This window comes from Dipodomys spectabilis, unplaced genomic scaffold (assembly GCF_019054845.1).
Source record: "Dipodomys spectabilis isolate Male_0828 unplaced genomic scaffold, ASM1905484v1 ptg000363l, whole genome shotgun sequence".
NCBI classification, from domain to species: Eukaryota; Metazoa; Chordata; class Mammalia; order Rodentia; family Heteromyidae; genus Dipodomys; species Dipodomys spectabilis.
The window spans coordinates 2,782,641-2,804,905 of NW_024871040.1; the positions used below are offsets into that span (position 1 = coordinate 2,782,641).

Consider the following 22,265-nt stretch of genomic DNA (forward strand, 5'->3'; position numbering starts at 1 on the left):
AGCCAAACTGCATGTTCTCAGTATAAAGGGGGTATTTTAAGAACAAGCAGAGATGTGAAGAGATCTTAAGCTTTTAGTCTACACCTTGTCATTAAGAGCTAATTTTAACCTACTTATCCTGAAACTATTTAAGAGTAAAGCAAACAATGACATAAGAAGCCAAGATGTTCATAGTAACAAAAACAAGACAAGTTGGCTGGGAATGTGGCTTAATGGTAGAGTGCTTGCCTTGCATGCATGAAGCCCTGGGTTTGATTCCTCAAAAGAAAAAGCTGGAAGTGGTACTGTGGCTCAAGTAGTAAAGCATTAGCCTTAAGCAAAACAAGCTCAGGGACAGTGCCAAGGCCCTGAGTTCAAGCCCCAGGACAAAAAAAAAAAAAAAAAGACAAGTAACAACAACACCAAAAATGAAAGAAGTAAAAACTCTATGGTTAATTTTAATTGGAAACATTAGAGAGAAATTATGGGGCTTTCTTGTTGCTATTATAAAAATGTGTTGTAGCCAGGTGCCAGTGGCTCACTCCTATAATCCTAGCTACTCAGGAGGCTGAGATCTAAGAATCATGGTTCAAAGCCAGCCTGTGCAGGAAAGTCCATGAGACTCTTACCTCCAATTAATCATCAGAAAACCAGAAGTGGCACTGTGGCTCAAGTGGTAGAGCACTCGCTGAGCTGGAAAGCTGAGGGACAGCGCCCAGGCCCAGAGTCAAGCCCCACAACAACAACAACAACAAAAGACTGTTGGGTTGTTACTGTTGGCCATGGGATGCATGAGGAAGACAATAGACCCTCATCTGGATACTACCATCACAATCAACTTTTAGAACACTTTTATCACTGCACTTCAACCTATTATGAGAACCTAAGGGAAAAGCAGATGCTCATTTGGATTCTGATTCAAATAAGCCAGCCACTAGAAGAAATGTGAAGGAAGTCCAATGTATAAACAAACTGTACTACACAGGCATCAGCAATGTGAAAACTGGGATCTTCCCTGGACACTTATAAGAAGGGATATGGACATGGGAAGGCCTATCAAACCACAGCAAGTTGTAGTTCCAGGCTAGATATTTTATATCTTTCTGAAAGTTTTTGTAATATATATATGTGTGTGTGTGTGCATATATATGTATGTGTGTGTGTGTGTGTATATTAGTGTTCTGTTATTTTCTGATGGAAGATGCTTGTAGACTTTATTGTTATTATTATTTTGTCGGTCGTGGGGCCTGAACTCTGGGCCTGGGTGCTGTCCCTTAGCTCTTCACCTCAAGGCTAGCGCTCTACCACTTGAGCCATAGCACCACTTCCTGCTTTTTTCTGCTTATGTGGTGCTGAGGAATCTAACCCAGGGCCCCACGCATGCAAGGCAAGCACTCTACCACTGAGCCACCTTCCCAGCCCTATTATTATTATTATTTCTTACCAATGCTGGGGCTTGAACTCAGGGGCTGGGCACTGTCTCTGAGCTGCTTTGCTCAAGGCTAGCTCTCTACCACTTCAGCCACAGCACCACTTCTGGCTTTTTCTGTGTATATGGTACTGAGGAGTCGAACCCAGGACTTTATGCATGCTAGGCAAGCACTCTACCACTGAGCCACCTTCCCAGCACTCCTAATACATTTTCAAATATAGCAACCAAGTGTAATCTTGCACAGCTGTAATCCCAGTCAGTATCTTCAGGCCCCAGATCACAGAAGGGCAAGCTGCTAGAAATCCCTAGGCTTGGGCTGGGAAAGTGGCTCAGTGGTAGAGCGCTTGCCTTGCATGCCTGAGGCCCTGGGTTCGATTCCTCAGCACCACATAAGCAAAAAGAAAAAAAAGCCGGAAGTGGCGCTGTGGCTCAAGTGGTAGAGCGCTAGCCTTGAGCTGAAGAGCTGAGGGACAGCGCCCAGGCCCAGAGTTCAGGCCCCACGACCGGACCCAAAAAAAAAACAAAAACAAAAAAGAAATCCCTAGGCTTTCCTCATATATGGAAGCTCTGACAGTGTCCTCTGCCTCTCCACACCCAAAGAAATCATGTTGCTTCGCCCTGCTGTGGAGGATCCACAGACCTGTTCTTCCATCATTTTCACTGATTCTTTTTGAAAAATGTAATAGGTTTACTGAGAGACAATTCACTTTCCATAAAAGCCACTCATTTAAAGTATAAGGTTTGATGTAGCTGAGCGGTAGAGTGCCCACATTTGTGAGGTCCTAAGTTTAATCCCAGCGTTGCAAAACAAAATGGGCAGTGAGGAAGATAAGGTGAAGTATACCATTCAATTGTTTTGGTATATTCAGAGTTATACTGCACTACCAGTCAATTTTAGAACATTTTTAACACTCCAAAAGGAAACTCAGTTTCTCCTACAACATCCTCGGCCCTAAACAACCAACTAATCAACTTTTCGTTTATAAGTAACAGACCCCAATATATTAGGTCCAATTCCCTGGAATCTTCACATGTTACCTGTTACTTACTCTTTGCAGTTGTTTAAATTTAGGATTTTGAGACAGGGGATTAGCCTAGGTTGTGCAGGTAGGCCTTAATCAAAAGTTTCCTCATAAACAGGGAAATTTCACACTGAGAGAGAGAAGATGGAAAGCACACAGAATGATTTCATCCTTTGATGAAGTCATAGGCTTCAGAGACTGGAGAAACACAGCCATATGTCAAGGAATACCAGTAGTTACAACAAGATGGAGAATCCTGCTTCCAAGGGAGAGCAGCCTTGCTGACATGGTTATTTTGACCCAGTGCTATAGTATTAATTTTAGACTTTGTGCCTTGAAAAGGAGGAAACCAAGATTCTGTTCTTTCTAGGAACCAAACTATAGTAATTTCTACTACAAGTTAACTCTTCCTTGTATTAGGAAACAAAGGAAGATTGTTATCAGGAACGGGTAAAAACTTGAAGGTGGCTTTGGGACTGGATAATGAGAAGGTATTGGAAGAATTCTGAGAAAAGGTCCAGATTGCCTTAAACAAGCTGTTGGTAGAAATAGGGATATTAGTCTCTGCCTCAAGTGAAAGACCTATCAAGTGATTGCATCCATATGCAGGAATGTTATTTGATCATATAAAGGGAATGAGGAATTGTTTTGAAAGATGAGAGAGGGGCTGGGAAGGTGGCTCAGTGGTAGAGTGCTTGCCTTGCATGCATGAGGCCCTGGGTTAGATTCCTCAGCACCACATAAGCAGAAAAAGCTGCAAGTGGTGCTATGGCTCAAGTGGTAGAGCGCTAGCCTTGAGGTGAAGAGCTGAGGGACAGCACCTAGGCCCAGAGTTCAGGCCCCACAACTGACCAAAAAAAAAAAAGATAAGAGAAAATTTAGATTTTTTTTTTGGTCAGTCATGGGGCTTGAACCCTGGGCCTGGGCGCTGACCCTGAGCTCTTCAGCTCAAAACTAGCACTCTACCATTTGAGCCACAGCACCACTTCTGGTTTTCTGGTGGTTAATTAGAGATAAAAGTCTCTTGAACTTCCCTGTCTGGACTGGCTTTGAACCGCGATCCTCCGATATCAGCCTCCTGAGTAGCTAGGATTACAGGCATGAGCCACCAGCACCTAGCTAGCTTATCTTTAAGAACACATATACCATCAAAAAGAATGTTGATATAGCTGGAGATGGAGATGTAGCTCAAAGGCAGAGCATTTATTTAACATACACAGGCCCTGAGTTCAATTCCCAGCACTTCAAACAAATAACCAAACAAACCTCCCTCCACTCCTACCACCAAAGATACTGGTAGAAATATTAATAACGTTAATTCTCAGAAAAGTACAGAGGAAACGGGAACATGCTATTAGACACAGTAGCAAAGATCATCTTGCCAGACATTGTCAAAGATCAACTGTATTATTCCCTACAGTTTACAGAAGGTAAAATAATATGTAAAGAATTTGCTTATTTGGCTGAGTAGGTTTCCAATCAAAGGGTTGAAGGTCAGCTTCTTATTTCATGTAGTAAAATGTAAAAGGAACACGACAACAGAGAGAAAAACTGTTAGGCCAAACAGAAACTGCACTTAATTTTAGAAATTCTAAGTTACTCAGATTGGAAAAGGCAAGCATGCAAAAGCAGATAAAATGCTTAAAAATGAAGATTCATAGAAAATGTGTTATGAGCCAGGATCAGCAGCTCATGCCTAAAATCCTAGCTACTCAGGAAGCTGAGATTGGGAAGATAATAGCTTGAAACCAACCCTAGGCAAAAAAGTTTGTAAGATGTCCTTAACTAATAGTTAGGAACAGTGGTGAACAACTGTCATTCAAGCAATGCAGAAAGCTGAGACTGGGAGGGTCAAAGTTCCAGGCCAGCCTGGGCAAAAAACTTCCAAGATTCCGGGCTGGGAAGGTGGCTCAATGGTAGAGTGCTTTCCTTGCATGCATGAGGCCCTGGGTTCTATTCCTCAGCACCACATAAGCAAAAAGAAAAAAGCCAGAAGTGGTGCTGTGGCTCAAGTGGTAGAGCGCTAGCCTTGAGCTGAAGAGCTGAGGGACAGCGCCCAGGCCCAGAGTTCAGGCCCACGACCAGACCCCCCAAAAAAACAAAAAACTTCCAAGATTCCATCTCAACAAAAGAAGCTGGGCATTATGGAATACACCTGTCATTCCAGCTATGGTGGGAGCATAGAACAGGAAGATCACAGTCTAGACATAGGTCCAGGCAGAAAGCGAGACTCTAATCTCAAAATAACCAGGCTAGAAATGTGGCTCAACATAGGTGCCTTCCTAATAAGTATGAAACCCTGAGTTCAGACCCCAGTACCACTAAAAAAGAAAGAGAGCTGGGTGCTGGTTTCTCACACCTGTAATCCTAGCTACTCAAGAGACTGAGATCTCAGGATTGTAGTTCCAAGCCAGCCTAGGCAGGAAAGGTCATCTCTTATCTCCAAGTAACCACAAGAAAAAATCTGCAGTGGATGTGGAACTGTGGCTCAAAGTGGTAGAGTACTAGCCTTGAGCACAAAAGCTCAGGGACAGGATCCAGATAGTTCAAACCCCTGACAGATGAAGAAGAAAGAAGAGGAAGAAAAAGGAGGAGGAGGAGGAGAAGGAGGTAGAGGAGAAGGAGGAGGAGGAGGAGGAGGAGGAGGAGGAGGAGGAGGAGGAGGAGGGAAGGAAGAAGGAGAAGAAAGAAGGAGGAAGAAGGGGGAAGGGGGAAGAAGGAGGAAGAAGGAGGAAGAGGAAGAGGAAGGAAGAAGGAGAAGAAAGAGGAAGGAGGAAGGAGGAGGAGGAGGAGGAGGAGGAGGATGAAGACGAAGACGAAGAAGAAGATGAAGACGAAGAAGAAGAAGAAGAAGAAGAAGATGAAGACGAAGAAGAAGAAGAAGAAGAAGAAGAAGAAGAAGAAGAAGAAGAAGAAGAAGCAGCAGCAGCGGAGGAGGAAGAAAAAGAGGAAGAAGAAGAGGAAGAAGTAGCAGTAGTAGTAGTAGTGGTGTATTCTGGAGAGGCTAAGAATATGACTGGGCAATCTTGCCAGTGCCAGAGAGCAGACCCAAAATTCATGAATTCCCTCATTTGTTCTTTATGCCAAGGGATAAAATTATCTCAGCTCTATGGAGAAAGCTCATCCAATAGTATGCATATCACATATGCATGAGATCCGTGAGGTTTTTGAAAATGAACTAGCAGAAACACTTCCAGCTCAGACTAAAAGGTTTAGACAGGAAAGAAAAAAATCAAGTGTTAGATTCCCAACATACTACAGGTAGGAAACAGGCTGATAAAATTACTCAACTGGCCGATGAAGAGAACACCATGTGCTATTCAGGCAGGAAAAGAAGTTAATTTACTGAATTGCTGCCCCTGCCATGCATGGTGGAGAGGCACGGCCAAAAAGGGAATACCCACTCCCAGGCCAGGACTTATCTTGGCCAAAGGACAGGAAGAGGTCTGGCCAGGTGGGAGAAAAGTGTGGCCACACTGGATCTGGCTGTGACCTCAGGGCCTGGGACCCTCCTATGGTCAGATGGGAGGCGTGACCAGAGGCGGCCCAGGATGTAACCTAGCAGGAGAGGGAGATGACTGCTTCCAGGTGTGCCAGTTACATAAGTAACAGATTCTGGGCGGAAACTTAGCCAAGAAGGAGAGAGGTGTCTGCAAAGGGCCTGCTTGGTTGGGGACAGACCTTACAACTGACTTCAAGCCTTGATTCTCAGATCTCAGGCTCCTGAGTAGCTAAGATTATAGGCATGAACCATTGGCACCCTGGTTTTATTGCTCAAACTTATCATAATGTGACTGTACATAGAAGGTACAAGGTTGGGCTCCAGACTCGATACTGGATATGTGCTTACACAGTTGTCCCAGTACCATTTGTTGAAAGAACAATCCTTCTCCACTGAGTTCTTTTAATACTCATGTTGACAAGTAACCATAGCTATAAACCCTTATTTTATTTTTTTGTGGGTGTCATTGGGCTTGAACTTTGGGCCTGGGTGCTGTTCCTGAGCTTTTCAGTGCAAGGCTAGCTAGCACTCTTATCATTTGAGCCACAGTGCCACTTCCAGTTTTCTGGTGGTTAACTGGAGATAAGAGTCTCACAGATTTTCCTCCCAGGGCTGGCTTTGAACCACAATCCTCAGATCTCAGTCTCCTGAGTAGCTAGGATTATAGGCATGAGCCACTGGCGCCTGGCAAAAGCTTATTTCTTTTTCTTTTTGTCGGTTGTGGGGCCTGAACTCTGGGCCAGGCTGCTGTCCTCAGCTCTTCAGCTCAAGGCTAGCACTCTACCACTTGAGCCATAGCCACACTTCTGGCTTTTTCTGCTTATGTGGTACTGAGGAATTAAACCCAGGGTCTCATTCATGCAAGGCAAGCACTCTACCACTAAGCCACCTTCCCAGCCCAGCTTATTTCTTTTTTTGTGTGTGTGCTTTTACTGGAACTTGAACTCAGAGCCTAGCATTGTTCTTAAGCTATTCTGCTCAAAGCTAGTGCTCTATTAGTTGAGCCACAGCTCCACTTTGAGCTTTTCTAGCTGGTTAATTGGAGGTAAAAGTCTCACAGATTTTCCTGCCCAGGCTGGTTTCAAATTTAGACCTCAGTCTCCTAAGCTGCAAGAATTTGAAGCATGAGCCACCAGCTCATATCCTAAACTCTTGGGCAAGTAACTGATCTTGATTAACAGATAGTAGAGCAGAATATATATATGCAGATTTGGAGAAAAGCTGTAACTTTTTTTTCTGTTTCAAAAAATGGTCTCTCTATAGAGCTGATGTTGGTCTAGAAATTGCAATGTAGCTCATACTGGCTTTAAACTCACATTCTTTCTTCCACAGCCTATAAATGTTATGAATAGAGACCTTTAACATCTCTCACTAGGCAGGGCTTTGGACTTTTGAGGTCTCTTAGAAAGGCTGATGGTAGGAAAGTATCTCCTTTTACTTGATGTTTGCTGGTGTTATCTTCCCTCTCTTCCCTTGTTTCATTCTTTTGTCTTTCTTTATTTTCTTTTTTTTGGTCACGGGGCTTGAACTCAGGACCTGGGCGCTGTTCCTAAGCTTTTTCACTCAAGGCTAGCACCTTGTTCTGCTCTTTTTTTTTTTTTTGTCAGTTGTGGGGTGTGAACTCTGGGCATGGGCACTGTCCCTCAGCTCTTCATCTCAAGGCTAGCATTCTACTTGAGCCATGGCACCACTTCCAGTTTTCTGGTGGTTAATTGGAGATAAGAATCCCATAGACGTTCCTGCCCAGACTAGCTTTGAACCATGATCCTCACATCTCAGCCTCCTGAGTAGCTAGGATTACAGGCATGAGCCACCAGTGCCCGGCTGTTCTGTTCTTTTCTACCTGATTGTTTGTTGGAAGTCAGGCTATCATGTTCTGTGATTTGTTCAAAGTGGCCATGAGCTTTCATATTCTCCCCCCATGGTCCCCAGTTTCACCTTGACCCAGGGTTCAGTTTTGTACAAGTTATTGTAAGCCAGAAATATAACTTTTGCGTAACATGATGTTTAACTATGTGTTTAACATAATTGGCCCTCTGTATCAGCCACTTCTGCATTCATAAATTCAACCAACACAGACAGGAAATACTTTTTAGAAAATGGGTCTATATTGAACATACATACTTTTTCATCATTCTTCCCTAAACAATACAGTATTAACTATTTCGTAGCATTTGCACTAGATTAGGTATTACAGTAATTTAGATGATTTAAAGAATATGGGAGGATGTAAATAGATACTATGCAAATTGTGAACTATTTTATAGAAGTGATATGAGCATCTGTGGATTCTGGTATCCTTGATGATAACCCATAGATAACAGGAAGAACAATTTAAGGTTAATTTTAAAAGATCAACAAAGTAAACATAGGATATGCATCAGTTCTTGCTTGCTTCAACAGCACATAGAATAAAACTGGAACAATTCAGAGATATGTGTGGCCCTGGTGTATACATGATATATACATCTGTGAAGTGGTCCATATTTAAAATAAAAGAGAAAATGCATCCAATTTTAGTAAGCATTTCTCCAGAATGCCCTTTTAGGGCTGACAAGTGCCAAGCCTCTTGACTGCCATCTGAATTAGTGGGTAGCAATCTCCTGAACTTTGGCCTGTGTGTGTAGAGCATTCCTAGGCACAGCTATTTGTGTTTCCCTCAGCCATCTCTAGAAGACCAGTCCCATTCATAGGAATTTTAAGATCTTCAGAGATTAATGCAAGTGTCTTTGTTTGTTTTGGTAGATGGGCTTCAATAAGAGAAGGGGCATAGTCAGGCACTGGCGGCTCATGCCTGTAATCCTAGCTACTCAGGAGGCTGAGATCTGAGGATTGTGGTTCAAAGCTAGCCTGGGCAGGAAAGTCCATGATACTCTTACCTCCAATTAACCACCAGAAAACCGGAAGTGGCGCTGAGCTCTAGCCTTGAGCTGAAGAGCCCAGGTACAGCACCCAGGCCCAGAGTTCAAGCCCCATGACCGATGAGAGAGAGAGAGAGAGAGAGAGAGAGAGAGAGAGAGAGAGAGAGGTGGCATAGAGAGGCATTTAGACTCAGGTATATTGGTGTGTCCTCTGTGCAAGGATGGCATTCAAATATCATATCCCAGTTTTCTTCTAACTAGCCTTGTGACATTCTGGGCAGGCAGTTACTTACTATCTGTGTTTGTAGACTGGATAGAGTCTAGCATTTCAACTAGGCTACCACACATGAAGAACACAGACTGATGGGCACAACACATTAGAGTCTGCAAACAGGATCTGGCCATGAGACCTGGAACAAAACACTGTCAGAATAGAAAGAGCTACAACTTGGAGAACACCAACAATGGAGGACACTAGTCATTTGGTAAACTCTTTCAGATAAGAATACAAGGACGGCTGGGAAGGTAGCTCAGGGGTAGAATGTTTGCCTTGCAAGCATGAGGCCCTGGGTTGGATTCCTCAGTACCACATAAGCAGAAAATGCCTGAAGTAGAGCTGTGGCTCAAGTGGTAGAGTGCTAGCCTTGAGCATAAGAGCTGAGGGAAAGCGCCCAGGCCCAGAATTTAGGCCCCATGACCGACAAAAAAACCCAGACAAACAAAAAACAAACAAAAAGAATACAAGGGGCTGGGAGGTGGCTCGTGGTAGAGCTCTTGCCTTGAATGCATGAGGCACTGGGTTCGATTCCTCAGCACCACATAAGCAAAAACAAAAAAAAGTGAGAAGTGGCGCTGTGGCTCAAGTGGTAGAGCGCTCGCCTTGAGCTGAAGAGCTGAGGGACAGTGCCCAGGCCCAGAGTTCAGGCTCCACAACTGGACCCCCCCCAAAAAAAAGAATACAAGGACTTTCCTTGTTTTGACAACCTGAAATGCCCAGTAGTGCCCTGGTTCCCTTAAAGGTGGCATTCCTAGACCTACAACCTTATTAGGCAAGGGAAGAGCATATTCCTCCTCTATGATGCAAAACCTCCCAGCTTCTCCTGGTATCCTAGCAGAGAAAACTGTTCCCCATCCTCCTTGCTCTGGGTCCCATCTTTTAACAAAATTGTTTTACAGCTATTCTAATGTGGTCTTAGACAGCAGTGGCAGGTACAACTGTGTAGCTAACCTGGAAAGTTCTCCCACAATGACCCTGGTAGTAGGAAGGTCCTCAACTGTACTAGTTGGGATCTGCCGTTTGGAACTTGAGCAGTAAGTAGATAAAACAATGGACAATTAAAGCTGGATGCTGGTGGCTCAAGCCTATAATCGTAGCTACTTAGGACACTGAGATCTGAGAATTGCAGTTTGAACCTAATGTGGGCAGATAAATTCATAAGACGCTTATCTCTATTTAATTAACCAGCAAAAAACCGGAAGTGGAGATGTGGCTAAAGCTGAAGGACATCAGCTATGAGAGAAAAAGCCAAGCAAGAGGGCAAGGCCAGCAGAGTGCTGGTGATTAATGCCTCTAAATCCTAGGAGGCTAAATCTCAGGAGGCTGAGATCTGAGAATTGTAGTTCAACCACAGAAAACAGGCAGTGAGCTGTGGCAAAAGAGCTCAGTGCAGTGCCCAGACCCTGAATTCAAGTCCTCATAGCAGGGTGGGGGAGGGGGAAAAGAAGGGTAAGGCCTTGAGTTCAAGCCCCAGTACTGACATATAAGCATATGCACGCGTGCATGCGCGCGCGCGCACACACACACACACACACACACACAAAGATGGACATCAGATACAGTGTTCAAGTACACTGTCTGTTGTGTAAAACCCAAGAATTCCCCATCATTGCTCTCATTAATAATTCTTATCTAATTAGTCAGGGTTTCTTGTGTAGTTTAAGATTTAAAGTCATTGCCGGGCGCTGGTGGCTCACGCCTGTAATCCTAGCTACTCAGGAGGCTGAGATCTGAGGATCACGGTTCAAAGCCAGCCCGGGCAGGAGAGACCGTGAGACTCCTATCTCCAATAAACCACCAGAAAACGGGAAGTGGTGCTGTAGCTCAAGTGGTAGAGCACTCGCCTTGAGCTGAAGAGCTGAGGGACAGCGCCCAGGCCCAGAGTTCAAGCCCCACGGCCGACCAAAAAAAAAAAAAAAAAAAAAAAGATTTAAAGTCACCTTAATCAAAGGTCTGATATTAACAAGACATAGTATATATAATGCAACATGAAGCAATTCAAATACTAAGGTAGAGTAAACTACAATATTGAGGAGCTGTTGTGCTTCTAGGACCTTTGTTTGAGATGGAAGGCTCACTCCTCTGTCACTGGAAGGATCTCTGAGGTTGCCTGTCTCCATGATGACCCTGCAACCATCACTGGACTCCCTACACATGCAGACCACTGCCCAAAAGGTACTGTAAATCTCTCTTGAATCTGTGATGGCCTTTAAACCTATATGCAAATGATGTTCTACAACCTCTGAATACTAGCAGCTTCTACTCTTTCCCTTGAAGAGTACTGCGAAGAAGTCTGAGCTATTCTGTTAAGGATATCAATATGAATGCTACATGACATACATACAGAGAGTGAAGCCTGTATAGAACTTCCAGCATAGCCTACCTGCCCACTACAGACAGCTGCAAGGGAAATGAGAAGTAAACTCAGTAGAACAGCCCAGCCAGGGAATTCAAAGTGACCCAATCCTAAATCACAGAAGTAGGAGTAATATGTCACTCCTGTAAGCCACTAAGTCTCAATATGATTATAAATTAATGTATAATAATACCAAACCAATAAGGTCTATATTTTAGAAGCTGAGATTAACTGTAAGAAAATACACACAACTGGGTGCTGGTTGCTCACATCTATAATCCTAGCTACTCAGGAGGCTGAGATCTGAGGATTAAGTTTCAAAGCCAGCCCAGGCAGAAAAGTTCGTAAGACTTTCTTTCTTTCTCTCTTTCTCTCTTTCTTTCTCTCTCTCTCTCTCTCTTTCTTTCTTTCTTGTAAAGATACTATACAGAGGGGTTACATTATATGAGTAAGGTAATGGGTACATTTCCTATTGAGCATTGTTACCCCTGTAAGACTTATGACCAATAAACTACTCAGAAAAAGCCAGAAATTGCGCTGTGGCTCAAGTGGTAGGTTGCTAGTCTTGAGCAAAAGAAGCTAAGGGACAGTGCCCAGGCCCTGAGTTCAACCCCAGGACTGGCAAAACAAAACAAACAACAACAAAAAAACCTCAATGTAAGACCAGATACCACTAAAGTATTACAGGAAGGAGTAGGAGAAACACTAGGGCTCCTAGGCATGGGTCAAAACTTCCTAAGTAAAGGGCTGGGACTGTGGCTGAGTGGTAGAGTGTTTGTCTTGCATATATGAAGTCCTGGGTTCGATTCCTCAGTATCACAAAAGCCAGAGGTGGTGCTGTGGCTCCTTGGTAGACTGCTAGCCTTGAGCAAAAGAAGCTCAGGGACAGTGCCCAGGCCCTGAGTTAAAGCCCCAGGACTGGCAAAAAAAAAAAAAACAGAAACGGGGAAAAAAAACAACAACCAAAAAACCCAAAAATTTCCTAAAATCAAGACTCATAACAAATTGAAGAAAGCCTAGATAAATGAGATTGCATCAAACTGAAGAGTTTCTGCATGGCAAAGGACATAGCTAACAAGATAAACAGAAAGCCCATAAAAAGGAAGATTTTTATCAGCTATGCATCAGACAAGAATTTCATCTCCATTAAACCACTCAAAAAACTGGAAGTGGTGCTGTAGGTCAAATGGTAGAGCGCTAGCCTTGAGCTGAGCTGAAGAGCTGACAACCAACACACAAAAGTCAAGCCAATTAATAAATGGGCTAAAGACTTAGAGACTTCTCAGAGTAAGAAGAATAGCAAATAGAGACATGAAGAAATGTTCAACCAGTTTACACTAAGCAAAAGGAAAGAAATGTAAATATCATCTGATGTGGAAGAAATAATTGTATTGTCAAAGCTCATAGAATTCACAAACTTTATAGATGATGATAATGACAATTTGCCTTGTGAAGGCTAAAATGTGTTTATGACTTTAACTAAGTATCACTATTCCACAATACTGTGAAATATGTGAAATTTATGTAATCACCTAATCATAATTTAAAAAAAAAGAAGAAAATTTAGAGAAGGGGTGGGTTAGGAGTGGTGGGTGACAATGTTATCAGACACTTTGTATTCATATACGGTTTTGTAGTATGGGAACTTCTTTGTACAACTACTTACATGGAGGGCTGGGAAGATGGTAGAGTGGTAGAGTGCTTGCCTTGCATACATAAGGCCCTGGGTTCCATTCCTCACCACCACATAAGCAGAAAAAGCAGGAAGTGGTGCTGTGGCTCAAGTGGTAGAGTGCTAGCCTAGAGCTAAAGAGCTGAGGGACAGCGCCCAGGCCCAGAGTTTAGGCCCCACGACCAACAAAAAAAATAAAATGAAATAAAATAAATCTACAAGTAAAGCCAGGCGCCAGTGGCTCACATCTGTAATGCTAGTTATTCAGGAGGCTGAGATCTGAGGACTGCGGTTCAAAGCCAGCCCTGGCAGGAAAGTGCCTGAGACTCTTATCTCCAATTAACCACCAAAAAACTGGAAGTGGCACTGTGGCTCAAGTGATAAGAGTGCTCACCTTGAGCTGAAGAGTTGAGGGACAGTGCCCAGGCCCTGTGTTCAAACCCCATGACTGAAAAAAAAAAAATCTACAAGTAAACACATGAGGTGGTAAAAAAACAAACAAACAACAACAAAAAAAACCCCACTAGGGCTAGGAATGTGGCTTAGTAGTAGAGTGCTTGCCTAGCATGCATGAAGCCCTAGGTTCAAATCTGCAGTTCCACATAAACAAAAAAGGCCAGAAGTTGTGCTGTGGCTCAAGTGGTAGAGTGCTAGCCTTGAGCAAAAAGAAGCTCAAGGACAGTGTCCAGGCCCTGAGTTCAAGCCCCAGGACTGGCAAAAAAAAAAAAGAAATTACACTGGGATATGATAAATTATACAGGTTTCTAGACAGACATACAGTGAGACCAAAGGAGAATATTCATAGGACTGGATCACAAAAGCTCAATAACTATGTACATTTGAACATATAAATAATATTTTATGAAATTAACTCTAAGAAATGGAAACAAGAATTTTTTGTTGCTGCTGTTGTTGCTGTTTTTGTCCTCCTTTTGTTAGTTTGTCTTTGGGGGGGAGGGGGAAAGGGGGGGCAACAGAAAAGGTATGATAAAGGGTGAACAACTATAGCAGTGGTACTCACAGGACACTATTTTGTGGGTGAAAATAGGAGGAAAAAACTGGAAGAGATTGAGGGAAGGGGTACATGGTTCAAAAAGAAATGTACTCCCAAGCTGGGAAAGTGGCTCAGTGGTAGAGTGCTTGCCTTGCATGCATGAGGCCCTGGGTTCGAGTCCTCAGTACCACATAAGCATAAAAAGCCACAAGTGGTGCTGTGGCTCAAGTGGTAGACTGCTAGCCTTGAGCTGAAGAGCTGAGGGACAGCACCTAGGCCCACCCAGAGTTCAGGCCCCACGACCGGAAAAAAAAAAAAAAAAAAGAAATAATGAAAGAAAGAAATGCACTCCTAAGCCAGCACCAGTAGCTCACCCCTGTAATCCTAGCTACTCAGGAAGTTGAGATCTGAAGATCAGAGTTCAAAAACCAGCATGGGCAGGAAAGTCTGTGAGATTATTAATTAACCACCAGAAGTGGAAGTGGGGCTGTGGCTCAAGTGGTAGAGGGCTAGCCTTGAGCTAAAGAGTTCAGGGACAGTGCCCAGGAGGTTCAAGGCCCACAAATGACCACCCCCTCCCCACAAAAAAAAAAAGAAAAAAAAGAAATGCACTCATTACCTGACTTATGTAACTGTAACTCCTCTGTATATCACTTCTACAATAACAATAATATATTTTTTAAAAATAGTGTTCTGGGCTGGGAGGTGGCTCAGTGGTAGAGTGCTTGCCTTGCATGCATGAGGCCCTGGGTTCGATTCCTCAGCACCACATAAGTAGAAAAAATCAGAAGTGGCACTGTGGCTCCAGTGGTAGAGCACTAGCCTTGAGCTGAAGAGCTGAGGGACAGGGACCAGGCCCCACAACCAACTAAGTAAATAAATAAAAATTTAAAAAATAAAAAAAAATAGTGTTCTAACCAAGATCAAAAAAGAAAAAAAGGTGTGTGAGCACAAAAAATATACAAAAATTTAAAATCTCATCCCCTAAATATTTGAGAATTATATATTTAGTAAGAGATTTGTATTCAAATTTACAAAGAACTAGTAAAGCCCAGAAATAAAAAGACTGATGACTTAATGGTTTAAAAAAAATCCATAGGCAAATGAAGCCAAGTGCAGTGGCTCACCTCTGTAATCCTAGCTATTCAGGAGGTAGATATCAGGAGGATCATAGTTCAAAGCCAGTCCTCAAAAAGAGTTGGGACAGCTGGGCATAGGTGGCTCGCTCCTATAATCCTAGCTACTCAGGAGGCTGAGATGTGAGGCTTGCAGTTCAAAGCCAGCCCGGGCAAGAAAGTCTATGAGACTCCTATCTCCAATTAACCACCAGAAAACCAGAAGTGGCGCTGTGGCTCAAGTGGTAGAGCGCTAGCCTTGAGCTGAAGAGCTGAGATACAGCACCCAAGCCCAGAGTTCAAGCTTCACAACCACAACCACCACCACCAACAACAAAAAGATGGGTGCTGGTGGCTCACCTCTGTAATTCTAGCTATTCAGGAGGCTGAGATCTGAGGATTGTGGTTCAAAGCCAGCCCAGGGAGTAAAGTCCAGACCCTTATCTCCAACTAACCACCAGAAAGTGGAAATAGAGCTGTGGTTTAAAGTGGTAAAGTACTGGCCTTAAGCAAAAAAGAGCTCAGGGACAGTGCCCAAGCCCTGGGTTCAAGCTCCACAACCTACTTCTACTCACCTCAGTTAAGTATGCTCTTAAGGGCTCTTCCATGTGCATTCATGTGCACACACACATTTTTTTCGCTACCAAACTTTGTTATTTTGCTTCACTCTCCAAGGAGAGCCACAGATGGGAAAAGAGGATCACTTAAAGCCCAAGGTGGTACACCTGGCCCAGAGCAAGAGTCTACAATAGAAATCCCTCTCCCTACACCACCTGTTCCAGGCCTCAACCCCGACAAATATTCCCTGCCTCATTAAACAGAGGAAACCCTTCTCTAACCCATGCATCAGGGTCCTGCAGGGCTCAAGGAGGACGACACTGACTCTGAGGCCAAGGGCAGAGCATCTCCTTCACAGGACTCACTGGGCTGACCACATACAGCAAAGGCCAACAGTGAGGTCCAGAGGCAGAGCCCATATCCAAGATGGCAACTTAGTGTCCTTCCCATTGCATGGACACACAGGAGAGAGAACCTTCCCACTCCCCAGGACCCCAGTATAGTTTTCAGATTCTGTAACACTCCTCTCCCAGACCCTCTTTCTTGAGGAGTTTTACACAACAGGGCCTTACCCGAGTCTTGGCCTTCAGGAACACATGGCTCTCCATATCCTTGCTGGATTTACTGTGGGCCACACCAGCTTTCCTCATGGCATCCTCACTGAAATACAGAGAGAGAGAAAAAGAGAGAGAGAGAGAGAGTGTTACACAGTAAATCTGCTTCCAGGGGCCTGACCAGAGTCCTGTACAACTGCCCTTAGGTGGCCCAGGTATTGTCCCTTGCATGCATGAAAGGGAATGCTTAGTAGAGAAATGTCAAGAGGCTGAGTTTGGGAGTAAAGGGGCAGGACCATGAGAAGGAATGGAAAAGTGGTTATCACGAAGTAAAATGGAAGCTCCATAAGCAGGCTGAGAGCCATCCCTAAAGACTGCCCACAATCAGCACAAAATCAAGTATGTGTTAGACCTGGTCTCCTGGCCTCTTAGTGGTCCCTCCCTAATTGTGCCACTGAGTACAGTGGAAGCCTAGTTCCAGATTCCTCTTCTGTAAACAGGCCACAGAAGTCATCCCCCAGTTCCTATGTAGAACAATGCATGTCTCTTGATGTGACCAAAGAGACCAGCCCCAATGTCAACAATTTCTAGTGTGGGAGATGAGGAGACAATTCACAACGTATGAAAACAGGAAATCCCATTAAAGTTTTTCTATCACATGTTGTTCCAGAGATAAACACTGTACATATGAGGCAGGCAGAGCTCCTCTTGAATAAGAGTGGTGTAAACTGTGCCTCTAACACGTGAGTATAACATACAAAAAGTGTACCTGCTAGAAAGGGAAGGGCGTATCAGACTTGGGCTCTGTGGCCTGTCCCCTGTCTCCTAAGGCACTGGCTGCTCTACTCCGCTCTCAGCCTTCATTCTTCCCTCTAGGGCAGGTCTCCTCCCTACCTGTCTTGCCAGCACTAGGTTTTATGATAAACAAACTAGTATGCCAGGGCTCTTTAGCCTCAGTTCCGAAAATAAACCTAGTTAAACCTGTCTGTGCTCAAAAGCACAAATCAACTAAGCCCAGGGTACTGAAGAATGTTGGACACAAGAGCTGTAGTATCAGGTCCATGATCCTCAAAAATCACAGAAAGAAAACTGAGACAAATAATATAAAACAATATTGGCCTATCACACTTCTAGATTCTTCATTTAACAACCAGAGCTCAAGTTCCTCCCTCCTCATCAGCTTCCTGAAGCCTGAACTCAAGCAAAGAGCCAAAAACAGGTTCTTGCTTGCAAGGAATCCAGGGGAAAGGAACAGATGCATGAGAAGGTCTCTGGGGCCACAAAGAGACTTAAGAATAATGATGTAGGATAGTAACAAAAGCTTCCACATGAAGTGCAGGATCAGAATTAAGGGCAAGCAACAGAGAGCCATACATGGGGGTGGAAGGAGCACTAGTGATGACCTGGTGTGCTGTGCTGAAGTTGGCTTGGGGTCAGGTGCTCCATCTTGGAAATGGAAACATCTCCTGGTGGGCTCTAAGAAGTCACTGAGTATTTTCAACAGAACTGACAAAGTGTTAACACAAGAATAGAGGGGTACATTGGGGTCTGAGGGGGACCTGGCAGCACAGGGGCATCTGGGCAGTCATTGAATATTATACCACCTTTGCTCCAGTCAGCAGACTAGCAGGTCCCAGGAGACACACTGAATCTCTACCACAGCAAAGATGCCTGGTGTATGTATAGAGACCAGATGCAGTACATAGCACATAGCAATAGTTTTGAATGGTGGGACAACCACAATTAGCAACTGTGCCAAAGGAACATCCTTAGTGAGGAATGGGTAAAAAACATCAGATGTCAGGGCTTATGATGAGGATGAGCCCTACTCTATCCTGCCTGGGCAACATCACAGGTGGCATGGCTGGTATGAGAATTGTTAATGACTCAAGAGTCTGAAAAGCATCAACCTGGTTAGAGGCCAAAAACAAGCCTATACTGAACTAGAACACACCACTTAACAGCAAGAAACTAAGAAGCAGAGGCCAGTTCTGCTGAGCTCTATGAACAAGGAACTGCCGTGAGAGCCTGCAGCTAAGAAGGAAGAAGGCTTTCCTGCAGCCAGGCCCCAGGGCTGTGCAGGTCAGTTCTATGCCGCCACTCCCACGTCCTCTGCCCAGTGGCGCTCAGATAGCCCTTTCATGTTTGATGCCAAAACATAAACCAAGATGCTCTGAGCACTGTTTTCAGTCCTGCAAACCTTTTTTTTTTTTCTTTTTCTTTTTGTCAGTGGTGGGGCTAGAACTCTGGGCCTGGGTGCCATCCCTCAGCTCTTCAGCTCAAGGCTAGCGTTCTTGATCCACAGCACCACTTTCGGTTTTCTGGTGGTTTATTGGAGGTAAGAGTTTCACAATCTTTCCTGGCCAGGCTGGCTTTGAACCCTGATCCTCAGATCTCAGCTTCCTGAGTAGCTAGGATTACAGGCTTGAGCCATCGGTGCCCGACTGCAAACCATTTTTAAAAAGGTTTTGCTCCTAATTATAGCTTGAAGATCATGTGCTATAAAATAGAAGACAAGCCAAACAAAACAGGCATTTCCGCCTTTGCTAATATTGTACTTTGTCCCTGGTAACCCTTCCACCCGGCTCCAGTTCTTGGGCCTCCCAATCCTCACTTGTAGTTATGTCTGGCCTTCCCTTACTCACACTGAGACCTCAGGTAATCAATCTGTGAGTGGCTGTGGTCAGGACCCAGCATACCTTGAGAACAGCACTAGTGTTGTTCAGAATTCCTTCTGTTCACTCTAGCTGCAGAAAAGCCAGGAAATCTCCCTCCTGAGAAGACGGAGATAGAGGAGTGGCCATTCATGTTTTGGCACTCACTATACCCAAGTAACCTCCTGGCAGACTGCAACCAGCATGTATAGAATCTCTTCACCCATCTAAAAGAATCAGAAGCCAGGCACTGGTGGCTCACGCCTATAATTCTAGCTCTTCAGGAGGCTGAGATGTGAGGATCACGGTTCAAAGCCATCCCGAGCAGGGAAGTACATGAGACTCATCTCCAATAAAACCACTCAGGAAACCAAAAGTGGTGCTGTGGCTCAAGTGGTAGAGCACTATCCTTGAGCTGAAGAGCTGAGGGACAATGCCCAGGCCCAGAGTTCAAGCCCCACCACAAAAAAAAAAAAAAAAAAACTTCGAAGAATCAGAAGCTTGAATATGGGACTTTTTTTTTTTTTTTGTCGGTCGTGGGGCTTGAACTCTGGGCCTGGGCGCTGTCCCTCAGCTCTTCAGCTCAAGGCAAGCGCTCTACCACTTGAGCTACAGCGCCACTTCCGGTTTTCTGGTGGTTTATTGGGTATAGGAGTCTCTCCTGCCCGGGCTGGCTTTGAACCGCAATCCTCAGATCTCAGCCTCCTGAGTAGCTAGGATTACAGGCGTGAGCCACCAGCGCCCGGCGAATATGGGACTTTTTACCCTGTGTATCTAAAATAAAATCATAAAGACCTAAAGAGGAAAATTATACAATTATCAAGTATATCATCAGAAGTAGACCACAAAAAGGAAAAAAAGGTTTAAGGAAAAAAATTTTTTTTGACATTTTAAAAAAAGAAGCCAAGAGCTAGGAAGTTGGCTCAGTGGTAGAGTGCTTGTCTCACATGCATGAGGCCCTGGGTTCGATTCCTCAGCACCACATAAGCAGAAAAAAGCCAGAAGTGGTTCTGTGGCTCAAGTGGTAGGGCACTAGCCTTGAGCTGAAGAGCTGAGGGACAGCATCTAGGCCCAGCGATCAGCCCCTATGACCGACAAAAAAGGAAAAAGAAAAAGAAAAAAAGGAAAAATAGAAGTCAAGCCAGGTGCTTGTAATCCTAGCTACTCAGGAGGCTAAGATCTGAGGAATGCGGTTCAAAGCCAGCTGGGGCAGGAAAGTCTGTGAGACTCTCATCTCCAATTAATCACAGAAAAAGCCAGAAGCTGTGGTTCAAGTGGTAGAGTGCTAACCTTAAGCAAAGAGAGTCCAGAGACAGTGATCAGGCACAGAATTCAAGTCCCAGGACCAACAAAAAAGAAAGAAAGAATCTATCAGCCATCCACAGAAAGGAAAACAAGTCCTGTGTTCTGTGCTTTCAGCTGCTCAAGGCCACCGTGGCATTTGAAGGAGAAGCCCTGGCTGCCCAGTTTCTTGTCTGTTGTCCTAGATCCTGCTATACCCCACTTCACACTATGTGTAATCATCCTTGCACCAGGACTCAACTAGAAGTTTACTCTCTAGAAAAACATCAACTAGAGGGAAAATAAATCTACTATGCTGTCAGGAACAAGTGCTTCACACCTATAATCTTAGCTGCTCAGAAGGCTGAGATCTGAGAATTGAGGTTTGGAGCCAGCTAGGAAGGCAAATCCAAAGGCTCTTACCTCCAATTAACTAGCAAAAAGCCCGAAATGGAACTATAGTTCAAGTGATAGAGTGCCAGCTATGAGTAGAAGTGGAAAGGACTGAGCAACAAGGCAAGATCCTGAGTTCAAATCCCAGTAGCAGCAGGAGAAAAATTTTTTACCAAGCTCAGAAAGCACATAGCTAAGTGACCTGATCCACACTAACTGCAGAAAAGATGTGCAAACTGATGGCAACAGAGACAAAGAAAACTAGGCATACATTTTCATTTTGTGCCAATACTGGGACTTGAACTCAGGGTCTCTTCTCTCAGATTTGTCTGCCCAAGCTGATGCTTAACCTCCATCTTCAGATCTCAGCCTCCTAAGCAGCTAGGATAATAATAATAATGAGTCAGTGGCCACTGACATGTATTTATGTTTATAAGGCAGGGCCTCATTAACTTTGCCTGTACTGGCCTTGAATCCATTATCCTGTCCCTACCTCCCAACGAGCTAGCATTATAGAAGTAAGACACCATGCTTGGTTCTGATTTGTTTTTCTTAACCTTCCTGTGCCAGCCAACATTAAAAAAAAAAATAAAAAAAAAAATTGAAGCTCTGCCAGCAATTTTGACCACCAGGGATATCCCCAGACCAGCTAGCCCCATAATCAGAGTAGGAATTGGCAGAGACTTTGGGGTAAGTGAGGCCAACACACCACCCACACCTGAGAGATGCCTTCTTATTGCAGCTCCAATGCCTAACATTCCAGTGGAAAAGCCTGTCCACTAGAACAAGCCTGCTTGAGATTTTCACTGAGTCTCCAGAGCAGCATCCCACACCACCTTTGGCCTTCCAAGGATCTTGCAGCTAATTTATTGCCCTAGTGCCTAGGTGTTTCACCTCTGAAGGAGGAAACAGACACAATGGTTTGGGTACCCACAGTAACTGAAGAGAACACGTGGCCTTTGGACCTCACAAGTAGCTGGCATGTTTGCCAAACTATATCCCAAACAGATCATAACTTTTTTCTTTCTTTTGATAGCAAATGTTAGCAAACATTATAATGCTAGTTCCTTGACTTTTTAAAGAAACATATTTTTCCCCCACAAGATAAAAATATCTCAAAGCTTATTTATCCACCTACATGTGGAATGGTATTTTGGTCCTTCTGAAAGAAATCTTCTAATCATACCAATTCCTGAGACTTGACACACTTTTTGTTCACATTTTTCTTAGTTGTTCAACTAAGCTGTCCTCCTCCCAAGAACTCCCAATGAAGGAGATTATTAAAGAGGTAACCTGGGGCTGGGAAGGTAGCTCAGTGGTAGAATGCTTACCTCACATGCCTGAGGCCCTGGGTTCGATTCCTCAGTACCACATAAACAGAAAAAGCTGGAAGTGGTGCTGTGGCTTAAGTACAGCACTAGCCTTGAGCTGAAGAGCTGAGGGACAGTGCCCAGGCCCAGAGTTCAAGCCCCACAACCAACAAAAATTTAAAAAAAAAAAAAAAAAAAAGAGGTAACCTGATGAAGAGACCACTATCCTTAAAATGGCACATGTTTATTTGAGCTGGTTCAAAAGACTCCACAAGCTTTTGACATTTACTCTAATATACTGGTTT

At 44.1% G+C, this 22,265-nt stretch overlaps 1 protein-coding gene across 5 annotated transcripts in view; it reads right to left on the reverse strand.

Moving 5' to 3' along the window:
• The window catches only part of Med15 (mediator complex subunit 15), a 63,919-nt gene that overhangs the window by 29,212 nt on the left and 12,442 nt on the right, over positions 1-22,265 (reverse strand). For all 5 annotated transcript variants that reach the window (XM_042666142.1, XM_042666146.1, XM_042666144.1 and 2 more), the window contains exon 2: positions 16,341-16,428. In XM_042666142.1, coding sequence (XP_042522076.1) covers positions 16,341-16,428 — 88 coding nt within the window. The remainder of the gene's footprint in view (positions 1-16,340; positions 16,429-22,265) is intronic.